Raw genomic sequence first — 27,864 nt, 5'->3', positions numbered from 1 at the left:
TGTAAGATCATGTTTTTATATCTGTTACAGACACATGATGTCAAACAAGGTACAGAACCACATAGTAAATGCACAAACCAAGGGGAAATTCCAGCACTGTATGCACTGTAAAAATACACTTTGACTGATAAAACTAAGCTGACAAATGTGCCCCCATGCTCCAGTGAATCTCTAAGGGGCTGAATGGCATGGGAATGGGCTTTTTCCAGAGACACCGGGGGAGGAAGAACGGAGTCCCATTGCAAAAGAGTTGAATTACCATATCACTGAGGAGCAAATACAAAGCTCCTTGAGAGTAGCAGGGATCCATCATCCTGTGAAGAGCGGCACTGAAATGTGGATATTTCTGAGTCGTCAGACACCACACACTGATAACAAGAAGTGGGGGCGATCACATAGTTGAAACCTCACATAGAACATCCTGAGAATCCTGTGAAACAGAAGTAAACCTGGAATAACCTCTGGTCAATCATACACTGTGAACACCTAAAGAGACTTTGAGCCAACAATATGAACAGTAGTAAATTTATTATATTAAACAGAGTTTAGAAGCCAATGTTTCCTCGAGCCATGCTGTAGCCCAGTTTGTTCTGGTTCCCAAGGAAAGACATGGCACCCACATAAGCATCGATGTGGATCTGCTGGTTTAGGACGAGGACGCCATTGGCTTTCCCAGGAACTGGTTTCATGGTATGGGCTTTCTGTGCTGCATCCTTCAGCTTCTCACGAAAGTTCTGGATCTGTGGATAAGAACGCAGAAGGATCAGGAATACAGTCGCTTCTGAAAGTATTCAGAAATACATCAATTTCTGTGTACTTTAATTTCATCGCTGGTTGATTATTAACTCCCTAAAAACACAGCTCTGCATGTTTCTTTCCATGAAAATAATCCCTTCCTGCCTTAAAATGGTTTAAATGTAATGGTGCTACTAATGATTTCATTTATTTTCAATTAATTTGTTGATCATTTTCTTTTTCAATTATTTGTTTGGTGTACAGAAAATCAGAAAATGGTGAATGAGGTCAATCAGTGTATCCCAAAGTTCAAGACGACATTTTCAAATGTCTTGTTTTGTCCACAACCCAAAGATATTTAGTTTACTGCTATAGAGAAAAAAAAAACCCTAAATATTACTCACATTTAAGAAGCTGGAATTAGAGGGACTTTTTTCCTAAGACATACATTTGATTTAACAATTATTAAAATAGATTAATATGGCTAATCATTTCAGCTCTACTTAGATGAAACCCTACGCTCTTGCTTCCTATAGAATATAAATAAGATTTATTTGATTTGACCTACAACACTGTAAAACTGCTCTTTCCTAACAAATGACAAGTTGTAATGTTCAAGGAATTCAACCACACATGATCGAACAGGAAACCAATTCTGAGGAAAAATAATGATACAGAAAAGAACAAATTGTGCAAACTGACAGCACTGGTTTGTAAGGTTAGCTACATAAGAAACTGTACAAATTTGCTGTTTTGAAGTGTTTTAAATGCTCAACCATGGTAATAACTGCCTTTATTGCTTATGACGTGTCTTGTAGCAAAAAGAAAAATATCATATGTACATGTTAACAAGGTAAAAACTTGATTTTCCCCTAAGGGGTCTTAAAATGGATTACATTTACTTCTATCAATCAAAAATAAATACTCCCCAAAACAAAGTGAAAGCACAGGTCCCCACAGAGCCCCGATGGAGTCAGTGTGGGATTACATGAAGAGACAGAAGACACTGACAGTGACTGAATCCACAGAGGAACTGTGGCAGCTTCTTCCAGATGCTCGAAACTAGAGGACTACATTGGAACTGGGATCTCTTGTGTCCTGGTGGACCCAACTCAAATGTCATGGGAGTCAAAAAATAAACTGCAGGTCCTGGGATTCAATGCTAACCAGAAGGACACTGTCAACCTATGAAGTTAAAATAAAGCCTAAATGTAGGTCTCCTGCACACATTAAACAAGATACTATTAGGAAATATATGAATAATTGTAATTGTGTTTCAGCATTAGAGACATGTATGCAGATCATTATGAACAACAAGTTTTCCCGACTAAAGTCTGTATTGTGCAAGTAGTAAAGGTCAGAAAATCAATGAGAGCACACAGGATTATGAAAGCAGCTCAGCCAAAGGTTAAAACAACCTCCTCATTAAATTCCAAACCAAAAATTATTCATGCATAACTTTGAAAGTAGCCTCCCTGAATTTTTAATGCACGTAACTTTTACATACTGTAGACATCTGCCTGGATTTAAAGTAGATGATAACTCTAGAATTAAAAAAGGGACGTTTGAGCTTGTCTTTTTTAAAGAAGGTGGAGTTTCTTTGCAACATAGCAGCTTCAGGTTTACTATTATACAGACCTGTTGCAAATGTTTACTTAATTCTGCACTGATGACTCCTACCTGCATAGAGAGATGAGTAATGGGGAACTGTGTGGGTGCTGCAACTTCCTTTAGAAGCTCCTCACCCTGAGGTGCAAAGAAGCATAAGCTTCTAAAGTGAGCTGTATAAAACATTTGTGCATCCTCAACTGTATCACATTAATTGCTTTAACCAGGACCATCTTGAAATTAAACAGCCTACCAGTATCCTAAAACAACCCAAGAGCTGTCTCAAACATTGAAATAAATAAGACCAATGCAAAAGAATAAATTAGATCAATCTAGCTGATCTAAAACACCCCACACACTGGCAGCTAGAAGACAGATTTTATGCACAAATGGAGTATTTACACAGAAAGATTAAATTAGAAATCTTAGCTCTAACTACAGAAGAGTTTCTATTCATCTGAAGGTCAGATAATCACTTGTGGCCTGTTTGTTATGCTAATTTCTAGGAATCTATTGAGTGATTTTTGCTGAAAAGTTAATGTATTACTAAACCTTAATAATTAAATGCTCAAATCTTAAGAAGAGAGAGACTCACAAAGGTGTATTTCTCTGAGTCATATCATCGTAAGACAATTATTGTGTCACATTCTTACCAAATGTGCTTCCAGATCTTTGCACATTAGTTTGAGTCTGTCAGCATTCGTGTGCAGCCACTGAAATGTGTATAATTCCCTCCATTCTCTTACTCAGCACGATAACACAAACAGAGCCGATCAGTCTGACACAGTATGGAAAGCTTTGCTGATTACAGTTCCACGCTGAGCTACCTGCTGTAATTGCTCATAAACATCGTGGTTATGTTGAAATTCCTGTGAAAGTTTTGCAAACACGTTTCACTAATCATAATTTGTCAGCACAAGCAGCTAAGACAAAGTGCTCTGAGCGCAGCTTTTTCTGTATTTATATTAATTTCCTTGTCCTGGCATCCTGATGTATGTCAGTTGTGTTTTATCAGGTGTTGAAAATGACTGATTGCACATGAATGCTATCTGATGCCTAATTCCAGTAAGTCACTGCTCTGTGATGACTCATTTGATCACACAATGAATCTCTGCTTTTTTAAGTAATAAAAGTTAAATGTCTCCATGACTCAGTGGAGTACAAACTTCCACCTGGATTAGAGCAAGAAGTTTTAGAACACAAAACTAAAAGTGAGGCTTAATTCACCCAAATGACACTTAAAAATGTTCTCAGAAGGTTGCCATGCAGCTGTTGCATAGTTTCACTTTATTGTCTCAAGTTGTTTTTAGATATCTGAGTCTCCTACTTCTCTGGAAATTCAGGATATCAGCAGTGAAGTACTTAAGGTTATTCTCAGGAATCCTGACGTTATACCTGGACTGAAACATCTACCACAAAGTAAATTCCTTTAGCCTTCTTTGCACTGAGAGTAAAAGCGCAACAAATAATTTACATTCTCAACTTAGGACAATGACCACAATATGTTGCCAGCCAATTTAATTGTTTATGGGTTTTGTTTTGGTTTTTTTTTGAATGTTTTGGAATGAATGCTAACAGTTATAATTATATAAAAGCATGGAGTGCGTTCTCACAGTCTGCAGACATATGCTGCTATAGTAGTGCATGAGAACTGCATTAGCACTGGATGACTAGAAAAGCACTCAGAGAGCACAGTACTCCGCCAAGGCTGCTTAGCTGACGTATCATTTCCAACGGATGAAATATTTAATAAAAAATGACCTTGTGCTGAGCACAGGCATGTGTTATGCATGTACATGTTATGTATGAATACCACATTGCATGTGAATTACTCTTATAAAGGTCTGTTGATCAGTTCATCACTTTTGGCAAGTCTTTGCTTTGCTAGTGTTAAAATAACCAAGCATGCAATCTCAGCCACCAGGTTATAATCAAGTTGGCTGTTGGAAACGCAGTGTTGTACCAGTTCACGCAAATCCATATTATTTATGCTATTTCCCTTCAGGGATCAATAAAGTGCTCTTTCCATCTATGGATCTATCGATCTACATCACAGAACACACACATATATTACAAGAGTATAACACAAGCATCTTTACTGTGTTTCTTGTTAGTTAGCATGTGCATAAAACAACCTCAAGCGAAATTCAAAGGCTGAGAGCAGAGTACTAATAATCAAAAGATTATGTGACTATTGAAACAGTAGTTAGTTGCAGCCCTGGTTGGGATAATGGTAGAAATCAAAGCAACTGCAAATAAATTCATATCAAATTGCATTCTAGGGTAAGTTTCTTTGGGTTTTGGGGTGAACGGAACCTTTAAAGAGTGGCCTGCTGTTATCAGTGATGGATCTACTTACGTCGCAGAGAGCAGCAAATGTGTCGCTGATGTTCCTCACTGGGTGGTAAGTGAAGGTGATGAAGGGGAAGTCGGTGGCGAAGGGGTTCCACCTGGAGCTGAAAGAGGGCTCCCTCAGTCGGTCCCAGAAGATTCGAACTCCCTCCCCTTCTCTCCTGGAAAAAAAACCAAACACCAAAAATCAAAATGAGTGTCTTCCACGGTCACCGATATCTGACTCAGCCATGTGACTGAAGTCCAAGTTCCATTTACTCACTGCTTTCTACAAAGGAATTCTTTTGTTTTCTGTTGAGAACTCTATTAGCCTACTTAAACTGTACGTTGATATGCTGTAGATTTTATTGTAGGCATAAATTTCTTAAAATTACAATTTATTCCCGACATGGAGGCAGGATAAGTTAAGATTAAGGGTTCATCAGCTGCAGTACATAGTGGTCATTCTCAGGTTGAATACTGAGCGCCATCACAGCTATCGGAATATTTTTATTTTGCTGTATTGTAACTGTGTAATCTAAGTAAAACATATTTTCTGTCTTGATTAATGTTCATTTATGGACATTTTATCCATTTTATAGAGGTAGGATATTTGCAGCACTGATATGATTATGTGACTTGATGCTTCCCATAACTACATATAGAAAGCATTCTCTCTAATTAGTAAACAAACTATCTAAAAATAGCAACAGGTAGCCATGTTACAATGAAAATGCATCATTCATTGTACCCTGAGTTGCTAGAGGTATAGAAATTAACAACACAAATCTTTGTGTTAATTTATTGTCATGTATTTGGGGTGGTAATGTCTTATAGGACTTTGTGGGTGAATCTTATTTTCCTCTTAAACGGCATCCCTTTTCATAAGTAAACCAAATAAGGCTTTTAGGAAATGTTTTATTGCCAGTTTTAATGTGTTATTGTTGCCTTTTTTGCAAAGCATCTTGTAACCTGTATTTTGAAAGGTGCAACAAAAATAAAGTTAATCATTATTATCTATGGTTTGACTCGAGAAAATCTGTTTTTTGAAGTTTTGATACTTAGCATTTATCTGCACGAGGACTAATGATCTACTTAAACATGACAAAGAAAGCTGAACAAATGCATTTTATTTTATACGTATTTCTGTATGATGCTAATATATTTCTTGCAGATGTGTTGGATGGCTCAAAAATCCAAACTCCTTTTTTCTCACCTTTCCAAGTCCTGCACAGTAAATGTCATTATGTGCACCAAAAAAAAGGTGTAGCTACCATCTGATATGAAACAGCCACATGCATTCATGGATCATTCTGCTTCACATCAGTTCACATTATTTCCCTAAAGGGGACAGACGGACCTCTTGGCTGCATGGCAACGATGTTAGAATAATGAAAAAATGGCACTAATCTGTCCTCGGGGCAAATACTCAATGTGGGGGTAATTTCATGTTTACCAGGCTTAGAGGTAATCTACAGCATGTTCATGATATTCTCTTTCTTCTGCTGCTCTTTCTTTAGTCGTTTTAAAGTAAATACTGTAGGTTTTAATGAAAAAGCCCCCGGGTCATATCTTTTCCCAGCCTAATGAAACCTCAGTAGACTGAGAGCAAACAGACCTCTGAACACTCGCAGATCCCATCTTTGAAATGATGTCGGTGCTGATCTTCCTGCTGTGAAGATCTTTACAATTCTCTATTTAATGTTCGTCCATCAAATGTGATCCAGGGATCTCATACCTCTAAGACTCTGCTATCTGGGGGGAATATGGTATCTTTCTTGCTTCTCAAAAGGTCACAGAGAGTTTAAAACATCCTGCACTGTATCTCTTCAAAAGGGATTCTTACCCTTCTGAAGGATATTCAAACAAACCTGAACTAAAATGTGTCAGAGAAAAAAATAGATTCAACCATCGGAACCGTAAAACATGCCAATGGGATTGAAAGTCATGATATCTATAAAAAAAAATTCAAATAAATTGCCAATATTCAACCATTTAGCAGAGACAGTAACTTTAAAATTAGAAATTAATGGACTTTCACTATTGTTAGAGCTCTTGAAAATGTTATGTAATGTACGGTTCTGCAAGGAAAAATCAACCAAATCCAAACTTAAAATTGTGATATTTAACAGAAATCATTCTACATGTCTCGTTCAAAAAATTGCAAAAAATTAACTGTTTGTATCAGATCCTGTAAAAAAAAAAAGAGAAAATATTCAGTGATCGTAAGCTACGATTGATCCAGTCAAAATTCAAGGACTTTTCAGCTTAACTACAGGCAGCTTTTTTACAGAGCAGAAGAACGACAAATATAGAAATAACTTACCGTATAGAGACTGACAGCAAAATAAAACACACTTGATTAATAAAATAAATGCAGCATGGCTCAAAAATGAAAAGGTGTTGGAAGATGCATTCAGCATGGTGAAATATCTTTAGTAGAGGGAAAGTGGGCCTAGTTTGTAGAGGTTTTAAAAATGTAAACTTCTGTCTACTTCTAGTCACAACTGTGCCGTTTCCATAGATGCAGGTGCAGGAGCGTATATTGTAATAAAACACAAACCTACACTGAGTAAAGTTTGGCAGGAGCAAAAAATGCCCAGAATCTCCTTGGGGTTCAGAGGGATAAACTGTGAAAATTTTGCCAAAATAACCTGCGTTAATAACACAAGTTTTCTGGAAAAGGCTACAGCTTCTGTTCAGCGGCTCCAAATCTTTTATTACATATGCTATCACTCAGGTGTCATGTTTTTAATAATTTTCTTAATAAATGCGGCATTATAATTCAATAATAACTCAATTTTATTTTATTTTTATAAAGCATTGATTTTTATGTTTTAAGCCACACGCATGTGATACAGGTGATAAAGGTGGCTAGTGGCCATGTCACTAGGGTATAGCAACACTATTCTAATTGATCTCAGTTTGGTTTAACACGTTCTGGCTGGAGGTTATTAAACATCATGGAAGACATTCTCATGACGCCTCTTTATTACCTGAACGCCCACCATACTATCTGCTTGCCAACATGGAACTGCTATGAAACTATGGTAACAAACAGTGAGAAGCTCCACCTGGTGGAGCAACAAGATACTACAACTAATCAACGATACTGGATGGATGGATGGATGGATGGATGGATGGATGGATAGATGGATAGACAGACGGAGGGATGGAAGCTCCACCTGGTGGAGCAACAAGATACTACAAGTAATTAAATATATTAGATAGCTAGATAGCTAGATAGCTAGATAGATAGCTAGATAGCTAGATAGATAGATAGATAGATAGATAGATAGATAGATAGATAGGTATCTTGACACCAAAGGTTAAATGACTCAGATCAGATGCAGGGCCAGTGACAGTTGTTCAGGACATCCCTACTTCATACAGTATTAATTTGATCCATAAGTAGGTCAGTTTTTTTATGTGTTTCTAATGTTCTAGTTGTGCAACATTGCAACTGTTGAGTTAATCTGACTATTGTCAGCCACATTACCATCCCATTTTCTTTGTGGCATGTGTTGAACACAGCAGGTAAACAACTACCAGATCATTCAAAACAGTGGCTTGAAAGACCTGCAGTAACCGGTTTGACTTGTCAGCCTGACACAATTTAAATTCTAGTAGAACAACACAAACAGCACTGCTGCAGGAGCTTAATTGTCCTGTTAAAGTAATGTAATGAACAAGTCACAGGACAATAATTAATATACAAAACATTCAGTTAACAGTGACACTGACAAAAGAACAAAAGTGACATGGGTGGAGATCTGAATCTGTACTGTTCCTTTACACAGAGATGTTGTTTGTATCTGATGTTTTTTTTTCTTTTTTGGCAATTCTTTCTCAGAACATGATTAAATAACTGCACTCATTACCAGATATGTTTACAGGAATGTCATCATTTCTGTAGTCATTCGTGCCATACTGTGTGTTAAAAATCATTAACATTCTGCACACGCTTGACAATGACAATGATGTATGTGGTGAGATCACAAAGTCCTGGGACCATTCACATCACAGTCAATGCATGCAACGTGTTTAAACAATAACTGTTACAAGTCATGAGACCATGTTACATCACATTCTGTGTCAGTCAGCAGCTGGGATGATCCAGCCTTCAGCTGAGGATCATTACTGGTGATGAGAGGTGGGTCTACGGCCAACACTGGGAGAAAAAACAGTAGCTTTCACAGTACAATTTCCCAAGCCTTAAAAGGTCAGCAGCACTAGGAAATTGCTTATTGTTTTCTTTAACATGTATGTAGTTGTTAAATGTGATTTAGTCTCCACTACACTGTGCACCAGGTCACAGTCTAGAGATTACGCACAGATGTTTTTAGCCACAACACAATTTTTGCTTTCCACCTGTTGGACTCACTAGATTTGGCACTCTGTTTCTGCTTCATCTTTACCAAAATAAAATTAGAGTTTAAGAGTTGACATTTTGACACAGTTTATGAGATTCATGTTTACATAACAGGACTTCCAGGGAGCATTACAAGTATTGCAAGAGCACTGGGAGCAGAGTATTCCTGCACAGGGACACGACTGGTTGGTTGATCACACTCTATATAACTTTACAATAAACCCACACAAGGCCTTGCTGTTTATGTAGTACGGATGTTCAAACACTTGGGTTAGTTGGGTGTTCAATGCTGTGCAGAGACACTGATGACAGCTCTCAAGAGACAACTTGCACAATTTTTTGGACAAAAATTGTGCAAACAGTGCTCATAAAGTGTAGCTTGCTATGTCAAATGAGCACTGTGTGATTCTGTCAGCAGCTGTAACTGCTGGTGGAGTTAGTGGTCTGACGTTCTGTGGAATACACAAACATAAATGTGTGAAGTCTTATATACAGTGTAATGTACCTGCTGATTTGCACAGAATAATAAAAGGTGACAAAGAAATACAAATAAATACATCAGGATCCAGGCAATTTTCCAACAGCGTCCTGATTTCCACATGACCTGTCACACTGATGTGCACATTTTACCACATGCCTTGTGCAACAGTGCACTTCCTGCCAACCAGAATTAAACACCTGAGGCTAAACAATAGGAGTGTAGCAGTTGATATGTCATGGTCCCAGGGAGGGGCTGCATCATAATGCAATCATCCAGCCCTGTTTACACAAGTACTTTCACAATGACAATGCCGCTGCTGAACATTTTGTCCCTCCTCCAGAGCAAATGTTGTGCATAGAGGAAAAAGGGGAGGAAGAAAAAAAATGGTACAAAAGCAAAGCCGGGGCTAAAAGACTGATTATATTTCAGCAAATGTGGGTGAGGATGGTGGAGTTACGTTTGCACACACTGCCCTTTGTAGGAGTGTGCAGCTTTTGCTCTAGTATCAATGGGGATATAAAAAAGCTTTGGTGAATTCCACAGGTAAGCTATCACTGAGTAAGAGACCGGCCCAAACAGGCAGAGCAGGGCTGGGTTTTCCAGCCAGAGGCCTTGGAAGGCTTCTCTGTGTTTATGTGGCAGAGCTGGGGTTTGGACTTTCACTGCACCTCACGTTGATACAGTCACCAAATGCAGAAACCGTAAAAAGCATGCTATACCAAGGTTTATATCAAAAGAAGCAAAAGAGGCCAAACCGGGGAGATCCACCCCCTCCTGACCTTCCCAGTGAGGTTCCACTTAATTCACAGTGTTTATACAAAACGCACACATGCATGAGAGAAACACTGTATTCTGAGCTTAAGGGCAAGTGACGAAAAATTCCTAGCCGGGCTTTCAAGCGCTGAGGACTCATAAGTCAACACGCAAGATAAATATCAAGCCCAGCTCCAGTTGTCATGGCAAGTGTCCCACATTGTCTGGAAGCGAACAAACAAATCTGGTCCGATTGCTCAACAGAGCCTGCAGGTTTGTCAGCCATCCATACATGTATCCATCCAGCAAGGTTGCATTCAACACATGAAGACACCAAAAAAGAAATGAGGGAAAAAGCAGTGACTAAAAAACGAAGGCAAACATAAGTAGTCGAGCTACACACAAGCTATTTACATAATTCATGATAAAGCTGCTTATGCAACCTCTGAAGCCTAAAACTTACAGCTATGATACTGTTGATGCCATGATGCAAAAGCTGTGATATCATAGCTGCAGGCTGTTGGCAAAGATACTTCCACCATAAAAAAGCAGAGTCCACAAGCTGAAAGCTGCTCCCAAGGTGTTTAAATTTACAGCAGCATGCCTCAAAACAACATGAATCTACTGGCGTTTATTAATTCATACTGCACACCGCGGGAGCTGCCTGTGTGCACATTCTGCACTTGATCTGTGCTTTTATTTTTGGGCTTGTTAGCTTTTTTCCCCCTCCTCTTGGATTTAGAGGTAAAACAAGACTTGTACTACAGGTAGGACTACAATATCTGGCAATAAAATCTCAAAGTTATTAAAGGGATTCAGGGTTGTTTCACTTGAGAAAAGTCAAGTCTGTATTTAATTTATTGTATTTTTTTGCAGTGGAAATCCTGCTGCCTGGAAAATATTAACCCCCTCAACTCCAAGCAGTTTCTGACTGTTTATTTACTTCTGTCACATTTTCTCTGCAATATAAAGCCCTGCATCTCTGTGGAAACATCACAACCATAGCTAGTACAACAGACAACTCAGAAATCTTACAATGCCATAAATTGCAAATAAAGTTTAGTTTCTTTGAAGATCTATTTTACGAAAATGGAAAAAAAAAATTTCTCCAAGTGGCCAGAATTCTGACCAATACTGAAAAAAAATGGTAGATCAAAAAACTGTAGATATTTTACTATCTACACTTCAGTTTGTTTCTATGCTTGTCTTCTCACTGCTATGTGTAAATACAGCCTGCAGTTCAGCCCAGTTCAGCCTTCTCAGTTGGACCAAGCAGCGCAGAACTTTTAGTTTTCAATCAGAATAATGCAAACCGTTTATTTTTGGTGAATGTTATAGAAGACAGAAATAAAGAATAAAGACACTTTGATGAAAAATCACAATTTAGACTTAGGCTCAGGCTTAGATTTGGTTCATTTTCCCAACAGAGCAGCAGGTCAGATGAGTAGTTAAAGGACCGTCATACGCTGAAGATTCAACAGTTCTGTTTTTGCAGTTTCTGACTGAGATATTGCGCAACTTTGTCAATTTAAAGATAACCTACTCATGAGTTTTGGAGCTCAGAGGGTAAAGATATCAATACAGCATATTTTAAGTTTCTTAGCATAAACTGTGCCATGAGAATCCTGATTTTTAGTTTTACGATCCATATAAACTGTCACAATACTCCAAGTATTTATGGTCTGTGGTCAAAATAACCTCTAGTGGCTGGTTGCACTATAACTCAGAAATCCCGTCCACTAATTTGGCAAACGGGACATGAGTAAAACTAAAAAATCACCTTAAATACATTTTCCCTACATGTGATCAGTTAGTTTTGAACAGTTATTTGAGGCTATAAACAGAACGCATGTTGACAGCTGTGATTAACAGTCGCTCTGAATAAAGTGGTGACAGAAGCAGCTGCAGCTCTCTGCTCAGGAGTTTTACATAAGAATTTGGAAGGACTGCTCCTTTCCTTAACTTTGTGATTTATTGTTTGTTTCAACCCACTAAAGAAGCTGTTCTGCAGTTAACTCTCCTAACTGATATTCTGAGGAATCTGGAGGAGTGCTGCAGTTTTTTTCAGCAAATTTGCTTTAAAGGGTAACTTAAAGCCGCCTCTGGGGAAAATCAAGCTCTTCACCTTGTTAACATGTTCACATAGGCATTTTATATGCCTCCAAAATGACATTCCAGATTATTTTGATCAATACAGAGACCAAAATGTTTTTATATCATTAGTCACTGGTTGTACAGAGAAACATTTTTACTGTAATTCCACATTTAAGTAAACAAAACACCACTTTCACTTCCATGTTGTGCTACATTCACGTTAATGTACAAATCTTTGCATCAACACTTAAAATAACCTAATTTGGTGTATAGATAAAATTGTATCAAAAACACCTCACTTGCTGAAAATCCGCTTGTCGATACGTACTAAAATTTTTCAGTGTTCCCTAAATGCTGCACATGCAGGCTACGACACAAGCTAGCTAGACGCTGTGCAGACAGAAGCCTCTAGTCTCCAGCCAGTTACTGCAGCTCAGACAGTTGCATTCTAATGTTAGATTGACCCAAAGTGAAACCAAGGGAGTTTATCTAAAAATGTCTGTTTTCGATGTGCAGAGTTTTCGATTAATGGAACATATAAAACATGAGTATTACAGTCCACCATGTTCATTTAACTGTGGAAAGTCAAAATCATGATTGTGATTAGAATTTGTTCATTGTGCAGCCCTACAGTCTATAGTAGCTGTCCACAGTTTGTAACAACTTCTCTTTGATGAAATGTTGAGGCCTACAAATGGTAAATAAACATATAAAGACTTCAAAGAAAACACATTTGGCAAAGCATAAATTGAAATTTTTTGAATTAAATATTGAAGAAACCCATAAATCTATTAAAACTGCTCGATGTAGAGTTAGATCTATAATCAGGCAAATAACCAGGCTGATATTAACTGCAGATATCAGTAACTGTCAATTGATAACTATCAAGAAATGATACCAATTCTATCAAAATTGTTTGTGTTGTGTATTTACTTTGAGATTCATATCATTATCTGACTTTTTAAAACAAATATTGATGTTCAGGCTGTAATTATGTGAAGATATAGCTCTGTATATACCTGCAAATTTTGTTCTGCCTCTTTGGTTGAGGCAGTATAATGTGACGTCTCACTGTGCTTGTTTGGTCGCTCTGCCTACATCTGGTTTAAAAGATTACAGTTTAAAGAAACATTCTGCAGAATATACTTGCTCCTGATTGTCCTCATCGTGAGAACAATGATTCAGCCTGTTAAAACAGTCGTAACATGTTTTCTGTGGCCGTGGAGGAGTTTTGAGTTGAAGATATCTAAAGTCAGGATATTTAGGCCTCTGCTGCCAAAGATTGAGAGGAGTCCTTTAAGCTGAACTTTGAAGTGCAGCCATGCAAGCTAAGCATACATTTATTCTATATTCATTTAATCTTAGCTCAGTGCTAGTTTATTCAACATGTGTGCAGTAGATTATTGAGCAGGAATCAAGATGAGGCGGTGCTTTGGTTTGTACAACCTGCAAAGTCCAACTTGATTTAAAAAACAGAATTAATACTCACTTTCCTGTTTTTGCATCTTAACAGTCATAGAACTAAGGACGATTTGTTCATCAAGTGTGATTCCAAAAAGTTATGCCTCAATGTTTGATCCTTACTAGAATATTGTGCTTTAATATTTTTTCTATTATGCTTCATAATACATTGAAGGCTTGAGTGTTTTCCCCATTTTAAATATAAATATCTTTAATTAACCTGTCTGCTTTACAACAGCTGTGGCTTTCACTAAATGTTCTTCTGAAGAGGTTTCCAGCTGTACATTATGCTGATGATATCTTAAGTAGCTACTTTGTACGGACTGCCCTCTGCTGTCTGAATGCATGCGCTGCTTTGGCTTGGACAGGTGTGGTCACAAAGACAGCAGAATGGAATGAGGATGACGAATGAAAACAACACATTTGACATGTTGTTTGTGTGCAAAACAAATGCCAAGAAACTCATATGTACAACGTAACAGCTGATCAAGTTAGGAAACGTTTTAAGTTGATAAAATTGAAGTAGTTTAAGGTGGAGGCTAAATAAGGCATCATTCCCTCTGAAGCCTTATGCAGAAAAAATAAAACATCTGATACGATGAGCAACAGAGGAGAGCAGTGCTGGGAGTATTTCCAACCTTCATAAATATATATATTTCTTACAACCAAACCAACCTCTAGTGGGGCTTCTTTAAACCTCCACACCCAACTCTTTCAGACAGGAATAAAAAAAATAGATGATGTGCTGGGTAATTAGATTGTCTAGACAGTTTGGAAATAAGGCACTTAAAACACATCTTTCCCCACAGATGCTGAATATACTGAGCTTTTTCTTCATGGTCGCACCTGGAGAATGTGGGATGAAAACAAAATCATCAGGACTAAAAATACTGACACTCCCTCAACAGTTTCTATTGGCATCGTCAAGGTTTTGGGAGGCTGACGGGGTGCACACAAAAACACGCACAAATACATGCAAACACGAGTGTACTGACGCCAAATAAGATGCTCTGTAGAGGGAGTTTGTTTGTTCTGAAGAAGTTGGTGTGGGAAAACTCAAGGTCAGTCGTTCAGAAAAGTGCTTTCAGTCTCAGTTCTGTAAATTTAATTCTATTACTTTTGATATAAGCTATTATTAACCTAAGCTATCACACATAAAACTGAGAGAAATCCAAGTTAAATTGTTGCCTGTGATGTAGCTTCAAAGGCTGAACTTTAATACCATAACGTTGTAGAATCAAATGCTGCAGATTTTACAGCAATTGTACATTTAATGCAATTAAGTCGAGGCACTCGGTGTTTTTATTTTTCTCTGCCAGGGCTCCAAGGCTGCGGCTTTCTTTTCTTTTTGCAGCGCATAAATAAAAGAGGCTTTCCAGTTGCAGAATGTGATCCTATCATCATCCATGACGACATCAAACAGATGAAGAAATGTGATGTGGCGTGCTCCTGCCGTGAACCTCCTCTACTGAGGGTGCACACTGACATCAAGTGGTCAGATGACAACTGTCAGCACATCAGGCTGCAGATGCCTCCACGTCTCTCAGTCATGACTGTGACAAAATAATACCACAAAACCATGCAGGTGGCTCTATTTATCCGCTCTGCAAAAGCACTGTGGGAATAAACGCATCATTCCATCTCTGTAGGAGCTTTTTGATACATCAGAACTCAACAGATGTTCGTGTTTTCTAAAAGGCCTTAAATGCAGCTTGCTGAGTTACATTACAGGAAGATGTGGGGGAGAACATATCCCTGTGGTTGCTGGTAATTTAACTCACTGTTACGCTTAGGGAAGTGAAATTACAGGATATGGATGACTTTAAAGCACATACACATGAATAAAAGTTCAGAAAACCGCTTGGAAATCATAGGAAAATAAACTTTAGAACTTGATTGAGAATCTTTACATTGCCAATATGAGGAAGCATAATCACTGGCCTGACCAATGATCATTTTTCAGCATTTTTTTCGGTTCCACATGGAATAAATCAGTTAAATAATGTGCTACCTGTATGTGCCGCCTCTTTGAATCTATAGTCACCACTCTGTGTCCCACCCACAGCACTGTCTGACTGGTTCAATATCCCAAATAACAGCCTATCAACACGGATGGATCAATGCTGAAATGTTCTCCTCATTAAACATGTGCTTAAAAACACAAAATGAATGCATTTCAAAGATTTAGTTGGAGTTATTCTGAAGTTTGACACCAAGATTTTCATTTTTAATGCAAATATGTATCCGTTCCAAATAATAATAATATTAATAATAGTCTATGATTAATCTTAATATAATATAATATAATATAATATAATATAATATAATATAATATAATATAATATAATATAATATAATATAATATAATATAATATAATATAATATAATATAATGACTAAGAATCACTTTAAAAAAAAAACATATCAGTCGACTTGCATTTTTAGGTTTTCCTTTACTCCACTAATTATTTATTTATGTTGTATGTTTTTAATGAGTTCAGTACACATGGAAGCAGCTAATACCTAATTTGGCATATTTTTAACAGTGCTATTGACAAAAGGCAACCAAATGCAAGCTAAAATAAAAACAAAAATAAAAATATAGGGCTCAAATGGAAACAGTAGTATCTCTTTTCTGACTGTAAAATGGTGTGTAATTGATCGATTAATGTTTTTGCAAATCATGTTAACTTTTGACCTCCTCTATTTTTCCACAAGGACTGAATTTCACAGACAGCTGATGAAATGCAGCAAAAGAAAAGAATCAAGATTCACACTGAATCAGGGGAACCAAGTCCCACGCTTTTGGTGCCAGACAGCTGCACTCAGGCTCTGTCTTGTGTAGCTAAAACAAATTTCACACTGACATACAGAACATATTAAACTGTTTTTAACCACAGACATTTAATGTCAATCATAAATTCTGCTCAATGTACATTAAGAATTTGGAAAACAGATCAAATAAACACTGGGTTATTTAAAATATAAATTGAAAGTGGGAAATTCTTATTCAAATATTGGTCCAACAAAATCTAAAGTCATAAACACAACAAATGAGCTGCAATCTTGTATAGTAAACAACCTGTAATGTTACTGATCTCCTGAAAGTGGTCTGATATCAAAATAATCCTCAAAGCTGATCAATACGATGGAGTGACTTGTTCGGCTGGAGCAGACATCCACAAATACTGTCAAAGCAACATTATCAGCCCACAAAATCTGTCAAGTATTTTGTCACCTCTAAAATGTATGTTGTCTGCTTTCATGTATGTTGAGTTCCGCATCATTCACTTCGCTTTACAATTTCACATCTATTACACTTTTCAATGTTGATAAAGATGCAACTTTCCCGCGACAAAGGCCGAGTCTTTAAGAGTCTGGAACATTAACAACACAGCTAATCTCTCCAGCTGACCTCTCACAGTTTCCTTCTCACATTGATGTTGGATGCGGGAACAAAGTTTCATGTACTGTTAGAGCAAAAGGGAGGATTCATTTCCATATATACATGAACTTTACTGTAGATCAGTTTCTGCCAAAAATAAGACAGAACGACCTAGACGAAAAAAAGAAGACACTTCCTGAGGGAGAGACAGAGAGGAGGATGGGGAGAGAAAGGGAGGGAGCACGGAAGATGAAGACAGAGAGAGGAAATGTTTGAGGCTCCAGTCTTTCTTACTTGAAACCGTCTCTTTACTGTTGGACTCCCGGGTGGCTTTCACAAGCGTTTTATGTATAATTTAACGTAATGTGCGGAGATAAAACCTCCAATAAAGGCCGCGCTCTCTAAGCTCTTCACAGCACATTACGTTTTATTCATCAAATTAGTTTTAGTTGGTTTGGTATCCCCTGAGCCGTCTTTAAAAGGTTTAGATGAAAGGACTACATTAATTTTGCCACTAATCAGTTAAGTGACAGCTCCAAGTGACAGCTATGCACTCCTTACTCCCAAAAACCTCTCTGCACACTCGTCTCTCTGCCACGCCTGCTTCACTGTCCCTGTTTGCTCCCTGCACCAATCCACCACACACATCCTACATTTTTCATTACTTCTTCAAATGTTTCTTCTAATTTGACACTGTGTTGTATGATTTTGTTAAAAAAAAGAAGCTACAAACTGATTATATACTGGCCAAAAATGTGATGAGGCATGTTTTGCGGCAAAGCGTGATGGTTAATCATGAGGCAAAGGGAGTTTTCTCACAGGGAGTTTAGCTTTTGTGAAGCAAATTAGAGCACGGTGCAGATAATTATGGCTAATATTTGGAATTCTCCAAGCTTCCAAGTTTTTATTTTTTTGAATTACCAACTAAACCCCAGAAGAGCACATATAAAAGCAGAGTAAGTGCACTTTGTGGTTGTGATTTTCAAGAACAAATTACAAAAATGTCGACCTTCTAAGTTTAAAGCTGCAGATTTACCGGATAGGGGGAAAAAAAATGAGTGGACTTACTGAAGCAGGGAGCGCTTTGGGAAACTGAAGGTGCCGTAAGAAATGCGGTCAATGAAGTTCAGCGAGATCTTCTGGATTTGCTCACACTGGAACATCATGAAGTCGTACTTGAAGACCAGGAGAGTGTTGTCTGTGATGAGGACCAGACGCTCCTTTTCATTGTTCCAGTGATCCACCCTTCAGTCAACAGATAGATAGAGAGATAATGTTTGTTTCATTCACAGAAACTATGACAAAAATCCATTGGAATCCAACAGTCTGACACCAGATGAAAAATCCTATTTTCATGTAAAGATGAAAGAACAAGAATCATTCAAAAAACACAAGAATTTCTGATTTTGCACTATTTTTAGGTCTGCAATTAATTTTATTTCAGCAAATGAAACCCCTTAAAGCCTTGCACTCCTTTCTGTTAATCTGATGGCATCTAAACGTGGTGGCTTCATGTGTGATGAGCATTCTGGTCACTTTTATGTATGAGTTGCGACTAGGTTGCATTAGTAACATTTTAGTGGGCTGCAAGACCAGCCTCACTCAAGGCCATTACACCTGGCGGCACAACCAGGTGCTAAAGTGTCTGGCACTAGTCCTGGAAACGCAGCGCATGAGTGTTAATGCCCTTCCACCCATGTCGACCCAATAGCAAGAAACAACATTTGTCCGGGGGTGTGAGAGTCCTCTTGGCTGCCCAGATCCTGGACAGTTGAGAGGGGCTTGCGATTGGAGGACGCTGGTAGGCCTGGATCAAAAGCTCTGCTTCCCACCTGAGATCGCATCCACCAACCTGCGATCAGACCTGGTGCCACGATCAGCTTCGCTTAGGCACATTACATCATCGAGCTCACAGTGCTCTGCGAGAGTTCGGTAGATGAGGCCTATGAGCACAAGAAGCTGAGGTATATAGAGCTTGCCGTCGATGCACAACAGTGAGGCTGGAAGGTGAGGATCCGACCAGCAGAAGTAGGCTGCAGAGGATTTGTAGCCACCTTGACATCCAGGCTTCTCCGGTAGATGGAAGTACGTGGAAGAGCGATCAAGGACCTTCCCAGAGCCGTTGAAAAGGGAAGTCAGTGGCTGTGGAGCAAGGACTCCACCCAGGCCTTCAGGTGAGTAGATGGCATCTAGGGGGTGAACCTGGGACGATGTGATTCACTGTGGAAGCCTCTGGAGGTGTCGTGGGCCTATCAGCGAAACACCGATGAAGTAGGGCGCCCACCTGATAACCCAGAGGATGCCCTCACCCACTGGACCATCCCACAGGGTCTTAGGTGTCTCACGTATGCAAGAAGGGATATCAACATCTGGTCCAGATTGGGCATTTCCCCACCAGTATTGGTCCAGAGAGCACACAACCCCTTTCTCATTCACTTTGCTCTCCAATTCCACATTCATTTCAAACTGAAATGTCCATGATCATAGAGCTTTATTGTGATAAAGGCAGAGTCTGCACATCACATAAATGAGACTCAACTATAATTAATGTAATCTGGATTTTGACAAAATGTCACCAAGACCTGAAGTTTAGATTGTTGCTTCCAGCTGTTTATAGGAATTCTTTTCTCTGAGTTTATCAAAAAACTACAGAATCAGTCAGCAGCAGGATCCATATGAGCGTCCCCAAAGAGACAAAACACAACAGCAGTAACTTCATTGATCACTGATATTATAAATTACCCCTTGAAATGGAGACAGGATCAGTCAGGATCTAACGGTCATGTTCGTTACATCGGAAAGATGACTTGAGTCGCAGTTTAAAAGCTGGAGTTAAATCATTTGTTTCATGGTGGATTTAGCTTTAGTCTTTTGTTTATGGATGCATTGTTATGGGATGTACGTGGCTTGATGTAGCTGACTGCCCAATCTTGTGCAATCTCTCTGTGGTGGGTTTTTCTGAATAAAGCTGTGAGGAACACTGACATAAAAGTAAACCATGTCAGACTCACAGAATGCCGTCACTTTAACAGATTGATGAAGGAGCAGTGTTTTGTATCCCATTTCTGAAGGAGGTGATTTAAAGCTAACACACACACGCAAACATGTATTGCAAAGCTGCTCAATTATGTACCGTGAAGGTTTTACAATTTTCCAAAAATGCCTTTGGCAAAGATCATACAAAATTAATGCAAACATTTCTAAATCACAAAAAAAGTAAAGCAAGGAAAGTTTAATTAAGAGAAACACCATTAAAGCAACTAACTGTACTGTCGAAATGTGTTGGAAAATGTTTTCTGTATTAATTGAAATCGCAAAAACAGCTTCCTTTCACATAGAGATGTGTACTCCGCCACTCACCACAGTGCACACACAGCTAATTCATGGTGGCATGGATTCTCTCCGAGTGGTTCTTTCTTACGGCCCGCTGAGCCGGATGCACGTGGCCGACTCCGAGTGAACCACTGCTGATTGCTGCAGACAGCCGTAGGCCAAAAAAGACAGTTCACTGAACAGCCAAGGCATCATGGGAAAGGTGTGGGTGAAGAGCTCTGAAATTAGTTAACCTTGACTGGGCATGGGTGTCGAGCACGGTGCAGAGGTGGTGCAGAGGTGTTGCAGAGATCCAGGATCAGACTGTGGGTGGGCCGACACACTGACATGAGAAGTGAAGGGAAACACCTCTGCAGGGCAAACTGCACAGTCTATAATATGCCAGATCCTACATTTTGTAAAAACACTTCTTTCATTGCAGTATTGTTGACCAGTTAGACGTGAGAAGACTCTGTTGTGTCTGGAAGCTAAGTAGTTACAGCCAGCAGACAGTTAATTTAGCTTAGCTTAGTATAGAGCCTGAACATAGGAGCACGGCCAGTTTGATATGCTTTTTTTTTTTTTGCTCCATGCCCAGAATTAAATGGAAACATTGCTACCACTCTCATGTCTGTAATTTCAAAGCATCTCTTGAAATGAACCACAAAATCTGCCCATATTCTCAATAATTGTTCAGTTAGCTATTATTTAGTGACAATACAATAAAGCATTTACCAAAAGTAATGGACACAAAACACTGAAAATAAAAAAGATTTTTTTTTCTTGCATAAGGTACGCCACCTACCTAAATCTAAATTGAAAAACACGGTGGCTGTGACAAAAACAATTTCAGAAAATGCAGAAAATAAAAGGGAAATGAAACATAAAATCATGAAAAAATAATAAATACAATTGAGGGCAATAGTATTATAATACAAGCAGAGAAACTGAGATCATCTTACTCTCTGTAAAGCTCGTGACAACCTGCAGCAAAGCCAGATTTGAGGAATTTCTCATGCTTTTCTGACATTAGTCACCGGCCTCCCTTGGGTAAATTCAGTCACAGAATTACCATATAATGCACTCTTTCTGTTGCAAGAGGTCCTAAAGCAGCTTCTGTAGCAACGATAACAGCGGGCCAAATGTAGGACAGGCGTGTGTGGACAGAGCTGCATAAATTGGGATGTATTATTCATTTGCACATGGCCAGCCTTTTAAATGTTTCCTGAAAGCTTTGCAGGATTGATACAACCTGACATCTGCAAGTGCACTTGGTAAATGTCTTGCAGTCACATTATTTTTCTCTGTTAGATCACTACCTCACCCTGATTTATGGGGTATTCTAGGAGTTTTGGCGGTGAAAAACACATTGACACTTGGGTGAAATATTAAATAATGAGGATGTGTGCATTTGATGTGGCAATATGAAACTCTAGAACAATATATAGCATAGTACATGTACAGAATTTCAGGCAAGCAGCCACTTCCTCCCCAAGGGCAGCAGGGCACTGCAGTCCCAGTACATATGTTAATGATGGATTATGAATGAGCAGCACATGATACTGTACATTCACTATACATTTAGAGTCATGTCACGACTGGCAAAGAAAAAAGCTTCTAATTCTAGTTGGAAGAATTACAAATCTGTATATGGGTTTAGGAATTTGAATGACGAAACAACAAAAAAAGTAATAGAATCTCTAAGCTGCGTATGAACAGATTTGATGCAGAGCAGATAAGAATTTTTTCCAAACAAATTCAATTACCTGGTTGCAGAAAATCAATCTGCATCAAATCCGCATACCTTATTTTTTTTAAACAAAAAGGCCATAGCTTCATTGATTCCAATGGCCTAAAAGTAAATATTTGCAGGTATTTCACCCTTCTGTGATAGAGAACTTACATATAAATATCTTGGGGATCTGGCAGATAAATATTTTAGCTCAGGCTGTATCTGCTGCAGTACTATTGAACAAATACTATTGTATGGAATGAATCCTTTACCAGTGAAATGAAAATGTTAGTAAGTGCACCGAACAGCCACAACATTAAAACCACTAACAGGTCAAGTGACTGACATTGGAACACAGGGAAAAAAAAAATTCTTGTTTTTCAGGTAATTTGAATAGCTAATGACAATCAAGTGACCTGTTTGGGTGCATGGCAACAACGTGTTTTGTGACTCTTTTCAATATACGGATTTCCATCAAAAGTGAACATTTGTGCCATCTTTGTCTGTTTAATTTTAACACAAAATACAGACTTCCGAACATTTTGGCACCATCTGTTATCACACTGCAGCCTCTCCTCTGCTCCCTGTTTCAGGCGTGTTCTTCCACATCCACTGCAGAAAGATGTTTCTTACCTGACTGACTTATTTACTCAACGATATTCATTGAGGTAGTGTTTCTACTTCTTACAGACCTGTGTACGGTAGCTACTATGCAATGCTTTTGTTTAGGTGAGGTCATTTTGAGTGGCTTTGTTCATTGAACTATCTGGTAGCTCATCTTGTTTGCTGACTGTAAGAACCCCTCCAAACTGCTCGGATTCAGATTTGATCAACCAAATCCTAGTGCAACTGTGCCATTATCACAGTTATTATGGACACCACAGGACACCGCCAGACGTATATGGCTGAACAGGTCAGAGCTGTTTTAGCAGCACAACAAGTACCTGTACAACATCTGGCAGGTGGTTTTAATGCTGTAGCTGACGGGTGGGGAACTCAGACTGTGAAGAATCCATAGCTGTTCAATAAAGAGCCTGCACTATAATGAATGATTTATCACATCATGTAACATCTACAGTCATCTAAAATAAAAGCATGTTATCTAACCACAATATTTAAATAATTCAGCATATTTATAAACTGGATAATTAATGCATCATTAATTTCTTTGGTTTCAGTAACTGAGTAAATACACTGATGAAAACAATGAAATGCTGCTGAAAGACCTGGGAGAAAGTATGTGGTGGATTTTATACATTTACTCTTTCCAAGATTCAGAATGAAGCACTCAGAATAAAAGCTCAGCGGGTCATAATAAGGTGCAGACACATTAATAGTAAACCTGCCTGTCAATGATTTGTACATATAAACAGCTAAGTGCTTCATACCATACTAAGTTTGTCCTTTAGCATTAGAAACAAGTGATCAAACATTCATTATCTGGTCATGTTTTAGTTATTAGTGTTTTGTTGGTTTAATAAAAACAACACACCTCTCCCTTCAGGAGTCTGGTGGGCGGAGTCAGGAAGTCAAACCAGCTCACCTGGTCTGATTTCAAGGTGTAAGGTAGTGGCACTGAACCAGTCCTTCTGTTCACACTGACTTTTGACGTAGTTTGTTTTTTTGTTGCACATTGTTTCTAATGTTCTGCAGTTAAGCTCTGTAAAATAACTTGAGCTGAGTTGTTTCAAGACATGCACATTAAAAACACCTAAAAATTCCTTAGAAACATGTTTACAAATTCATTACAGTACATAATAAACCACTTACTATGTGTTAAAACTGCTTTTTACAGCTAAACAGGGAGGGGGATGGTGGGGTTATGGTAAAGTGTTGCTGTGTTGATGCAAGGTTTTGACTTGCTGCACATTACATTAAACAAGAAGCTGGTCTCAGGAACTTACTCTGCCATCAGCCACATGCCGTGAACGCTGCCATCCGCCTCCTTATTCACCAGAGCTTCCACGTCTTTGATGGCCTGATTCAGAGTGCCAGGCTGAGGAGACAGAAATGCACGGGTGTCACTTTCTAATTTTCCATTGTGACAATCACAACGTGTGCACAGAAAGCTTAAGGGGTAATCTTTGAGGCAGATGTGCAGCTGGGACTGGTAAAATGTCAGTGCATCTGTGTGTCAGACAAAATAACAATAAACAAAAACATGAAGCCTGGGCATGTGAAAATGACTGCAGACAAAGAAAGCTGAGCGTGTGGAAATCTGAGTAACTCAGGTATTTGAAGACACAAGGGAAAGCTTCGGTACATAAAACACATTCAGACTGCCAGCTACACGCATTTCTTTTTCTAATGCTATTCCATCCTTGCACTTTATGTTTTATTATTTCAATGCCAAGTTGGAGAACTTCAAAAGATTAGGAGTTCAAACTGAGGGCTCCTGACAGTCTTACTGTAATCTGAGGCTGGTGATGAGCTGGTCTGGCAACACGGGATGTGTGACTGACTCCCCATAGCAATCCAATACAACAAGCCTGCAATACTGTACACTGTACCTTTGTGACACTGATAATATTCATTTTAGGCTGGGTATATGTATATTCATGATAATTTTAAAACAACTGACATTTCAGTAAATATACTTTCTACTGTTAACATGAGTAAACCTTTATGTGAAATGTTTTCATATTGGGTCATATGGAGGTTACATACAGATGGATCAACTGAGAAATGATCAATATATACAGTTGCTTCAGAAAGTATTCAGACCTCTTTATTTATTTATTTTTTTACATTTTATAGTCCCTTAAAGGTTCTATGCATAAGAATGCAAAACAAGCTAAACATATGAACAACTTTTTTATTACCATTGTGTGAACAGATTGTACCTTAAAAAATGAGACCTTCCCAGACCATCTGTTTCCTACACCAGCCTGTGGACTGACTTCTGTGAAAAGGACTCAAGATGAAATTTCCAAGAAAATCTAAATGATGTAACGTTTATGTTCCCTCCCAAGTGCCTTGCTTTAAAATCTCTCTTCTGGTCCTATAAAGCAGTGATTCTCAAAGTGTGGTGCGTGCCCCCTGGGGGGATGCAGAGACATGACAGGGGAGGCGCGAGCAACTGGGAGGAAAAGGTCCATCTATGCAGAGCTAATTAGCTGAACTACTGTATTCCTGTGAGTTCGTGACAATAGGCATCAAGGGGTTAAAGTTGCATCTAGTGAAGGTCGTCTGGCCAAACAGGGAAAAACAAAGGTCAATATGAGCAGGCTAGTTGATTCATGGAGGGATAAAACATCATATTCATCAAACTGTAGTCTTGCATAGATGCCACAAAGCCCCTGAAAGTTTGTCTTAGGTACTTCCTTCGAATTGTTGTGTTGAAAGATGAACTTTCATCCCAGGTTGATGCACTCTAAAGCAGGTTTCCTTTGGGGACCTATGTGGCTACATTCATCCTTCCCACAATTTCCCTGTTCCTGCTACTGCAAAGCAGTCCCATAGTATGATACTGCCACCACCATGCTTCACTGTATCAATAGCATTTCAAATTCCCTTAAATGCTTTTTGACAAACTCTGAGTGAACTGCCATGTGCCTTCTACTTAAGAGTTGCATTTTTCCAGGCAATCAACCATAAAGGTCTGACTGATGGAGGGTATCTGAGTTGACCATCCATATTCAGTTCTATGAGGAGTCCTGGTGGTTCCAAACTTCTTTCCCTTCCATTATTCAGGCCACTGTGCTCCTGGGAACACTCAACGCTTTAGAAATGTTTCATATTCTTACCCTGATCTCTGTCTCACTACAGTCTCATTGCAGAGGTCTATAGAGAGTTCTTAGATTTCATGACCTGGTTTTTATGCTGGCATGCAGTGTGAATCATGGGATCTTGCATTAGCAAGTGTGTCTGTGTGTGTGTCTGTGTGTGTTTCTAAACTCTGTCCAATTAGTTAAACTTGCCAAAGGTGGGTCCATTTAAATTTTAGACACGTCTTAAGGAATATTAAAGTAAATGACCACAGTTGAGGGTGTCAAAGCAACATAACTGCACACTTTTGTTAAAAGATTTCAGTTTTTGGTTATCATTATGACACACTGGGTTTAGACGGATGAAAAAAAACTGCATTAATTCAAAATGAAATGAACAACTGAAAACTGAAGGATTCTGAATCTTTTATAACAGCTGAAACATCAGATCAGCCAGACAATGTATTGATTTTAGTTATTGCATTAAAAGAAATGATTTTATATTTATCACAGTGGTGAAGAATTATTAAGATCCTCCCTGTGATCACATGACTACACACAGTTTGATCTACAAGTAAATTAACTGGTAAATTTTGACAAACCCAGAGTGTCATATAACCTCAGAGTCTCTTCTAACCACATGGATCAAAAAATTCAAACACTGCTGTAAATTAACTTGAAGAACTGATCACACTTGTAATACAGATGTGTTACCAGCATTACTAGGACAGCCAGTTGTTTATCTGAGACACAAAAACTGGAGCTGCCAGATTTCAGAATAATTCTGACCCAGTTCTGGCCCATAAAACTCGAAATGACGGCCCATCTGTGGTCCACTCCTGGCTGCTCAGTGTCAGCCACAGACCACCCAAACCAACCACAAGCGGCTGACCTGCTGCTATCAGGGGTGTATTCTTTGCCACACTTACGCACAGTTTTGGTACAAATACTGCAAAAGAATTAATTGTTACTTGCAAAAATGCCGTTTTAGTCTGATTTATTGTAGTGTTAAAGCGTAACTCGATACCCTTTTCCCGTAATTTTGCTAGTTATCATCTGTAATTTAACAAAACAGGGAACAATCTTGAAATTTACCATAAACTGTTCACAAATACATTTGAAAACTGTTTAAACGCATTATTTTTCTCATAGTTTGGGCTACAACACGTGATGAAGTGGAGTCCTACTAGCAGGAAGTCACGGTGAGGTGAAAAAGCGAAAGTGTTTACCCTCAACACGAAGAACCTCCTGATTTTAAACTGATCCAGAGTTGGCTCCACATGGAGACCACCGGGACCACACCGGGCCGCTCCGTCCTCCTTTGGCCGCTCTTCGGCGCCCTCAGAGCGGACAACAGCTGGCTGGGAGTCCTCGGGGCCGCTGGGAGAGGAGCTCAACTGCGGCTGCTGTTTTTCAGTCGGAGCTACTTCCTCCTCAGCTTCTGCCATGGCGTGAATTCACAATACACCTGAAAACAGACCAACAACATTGCAGTGAAGCTTTTTTCCCCTCTTCTGAATCAACGGAGCTAATGCGCTCTGACGCACCTCAGACACTTTCTGTCAACACAAAGTGAATCTGCCTGCAGCGACTTCTCACCCGCTTCCAATGAATGGAAACTTAAGTAACTTTTAGTAAATAATACTGAAGAGAGTTCCGTTTCTTACCTTCAGTGACAGAGGCCGCAGTCGGAGCTGAAAAGTGGATAAAGAGGCAACAACAGGTGCACAACTTCCTTGTTCCGCGTCCAACATTTGCTTTGGAGGCGGCGGCTGCAGCATCCGAGCAGCTCAGCGGCCTTTACTCTGATTTACAACCTGAATACTCACTGATTCACCTGGTTGCTTTAAAAAGCTGCTGGGCTGAATAATAAAGTCCGTTTTAATGAATTTAT

The 27,864-nt window shown here is 38.9% G+C and overlaps 1 protein-coding gene across 2 annotated transcripts; it reads right to left on the bottom strand.

Annotated features, from left to right (window-relative positions):
• On the bottom strand, positions 1-27,794 carry tprg1 (tumor protein p63 regulated 1). 2 transcript variants are annotated; one of them, XM_023268066.3, is made up of 6 exons: positions 27,638-27,794; positions 27,200-27,438; positions 24,168-24,259; positions 18,288-18,464; positions 4,703-4,856; positions 1-740 (listed from the first exon to the last, which is right to left on the bottom strand). In XM_023268066.3, the coding sequence occupies exons 2-6, from the start codon at positions 27,416-27,418 to the stop codon at positions 546-548; spliced, it is 837 nt and encodes a 278-aa protein (XP_023123834.2). In that variant the 5' UTR covers positions 27,419-27,438; positions 27,638-27,794; the 3' UTR covers positions 1-545. The 2 variants fall into 2 exon arrangements, with proteins under 2 accessions (XP_023123834.2, XP_054869836.1); XM_055013861.1 differs by lacking the exon at positions 27,638-27,794 and adding an exon at positions 27,518-27,628.
• Between the last annotated feature and the right edge of the window lie 70 nt (positions 27,795-27,864).

The sequence above is a fragment of the Amphiprion ocellaris genome, chromosome 2 (genome assembly GCF_022539595.1).
Source record: "Amphiprion ocellaris isolate individual 3 ecotype Okinawa chromosome 2, ASM2253959v1, whole genome shotgun sequence".
Classification (NCBI taxonomy): Eukaryota; Metazoa; Chordata; class Actinopteri; family Pomacentridae; genus Amphiprion; species Amphiprion ocellaris.
This window is presented reverse-complemented; position numbering and strand designations above follow the sequence as displayed.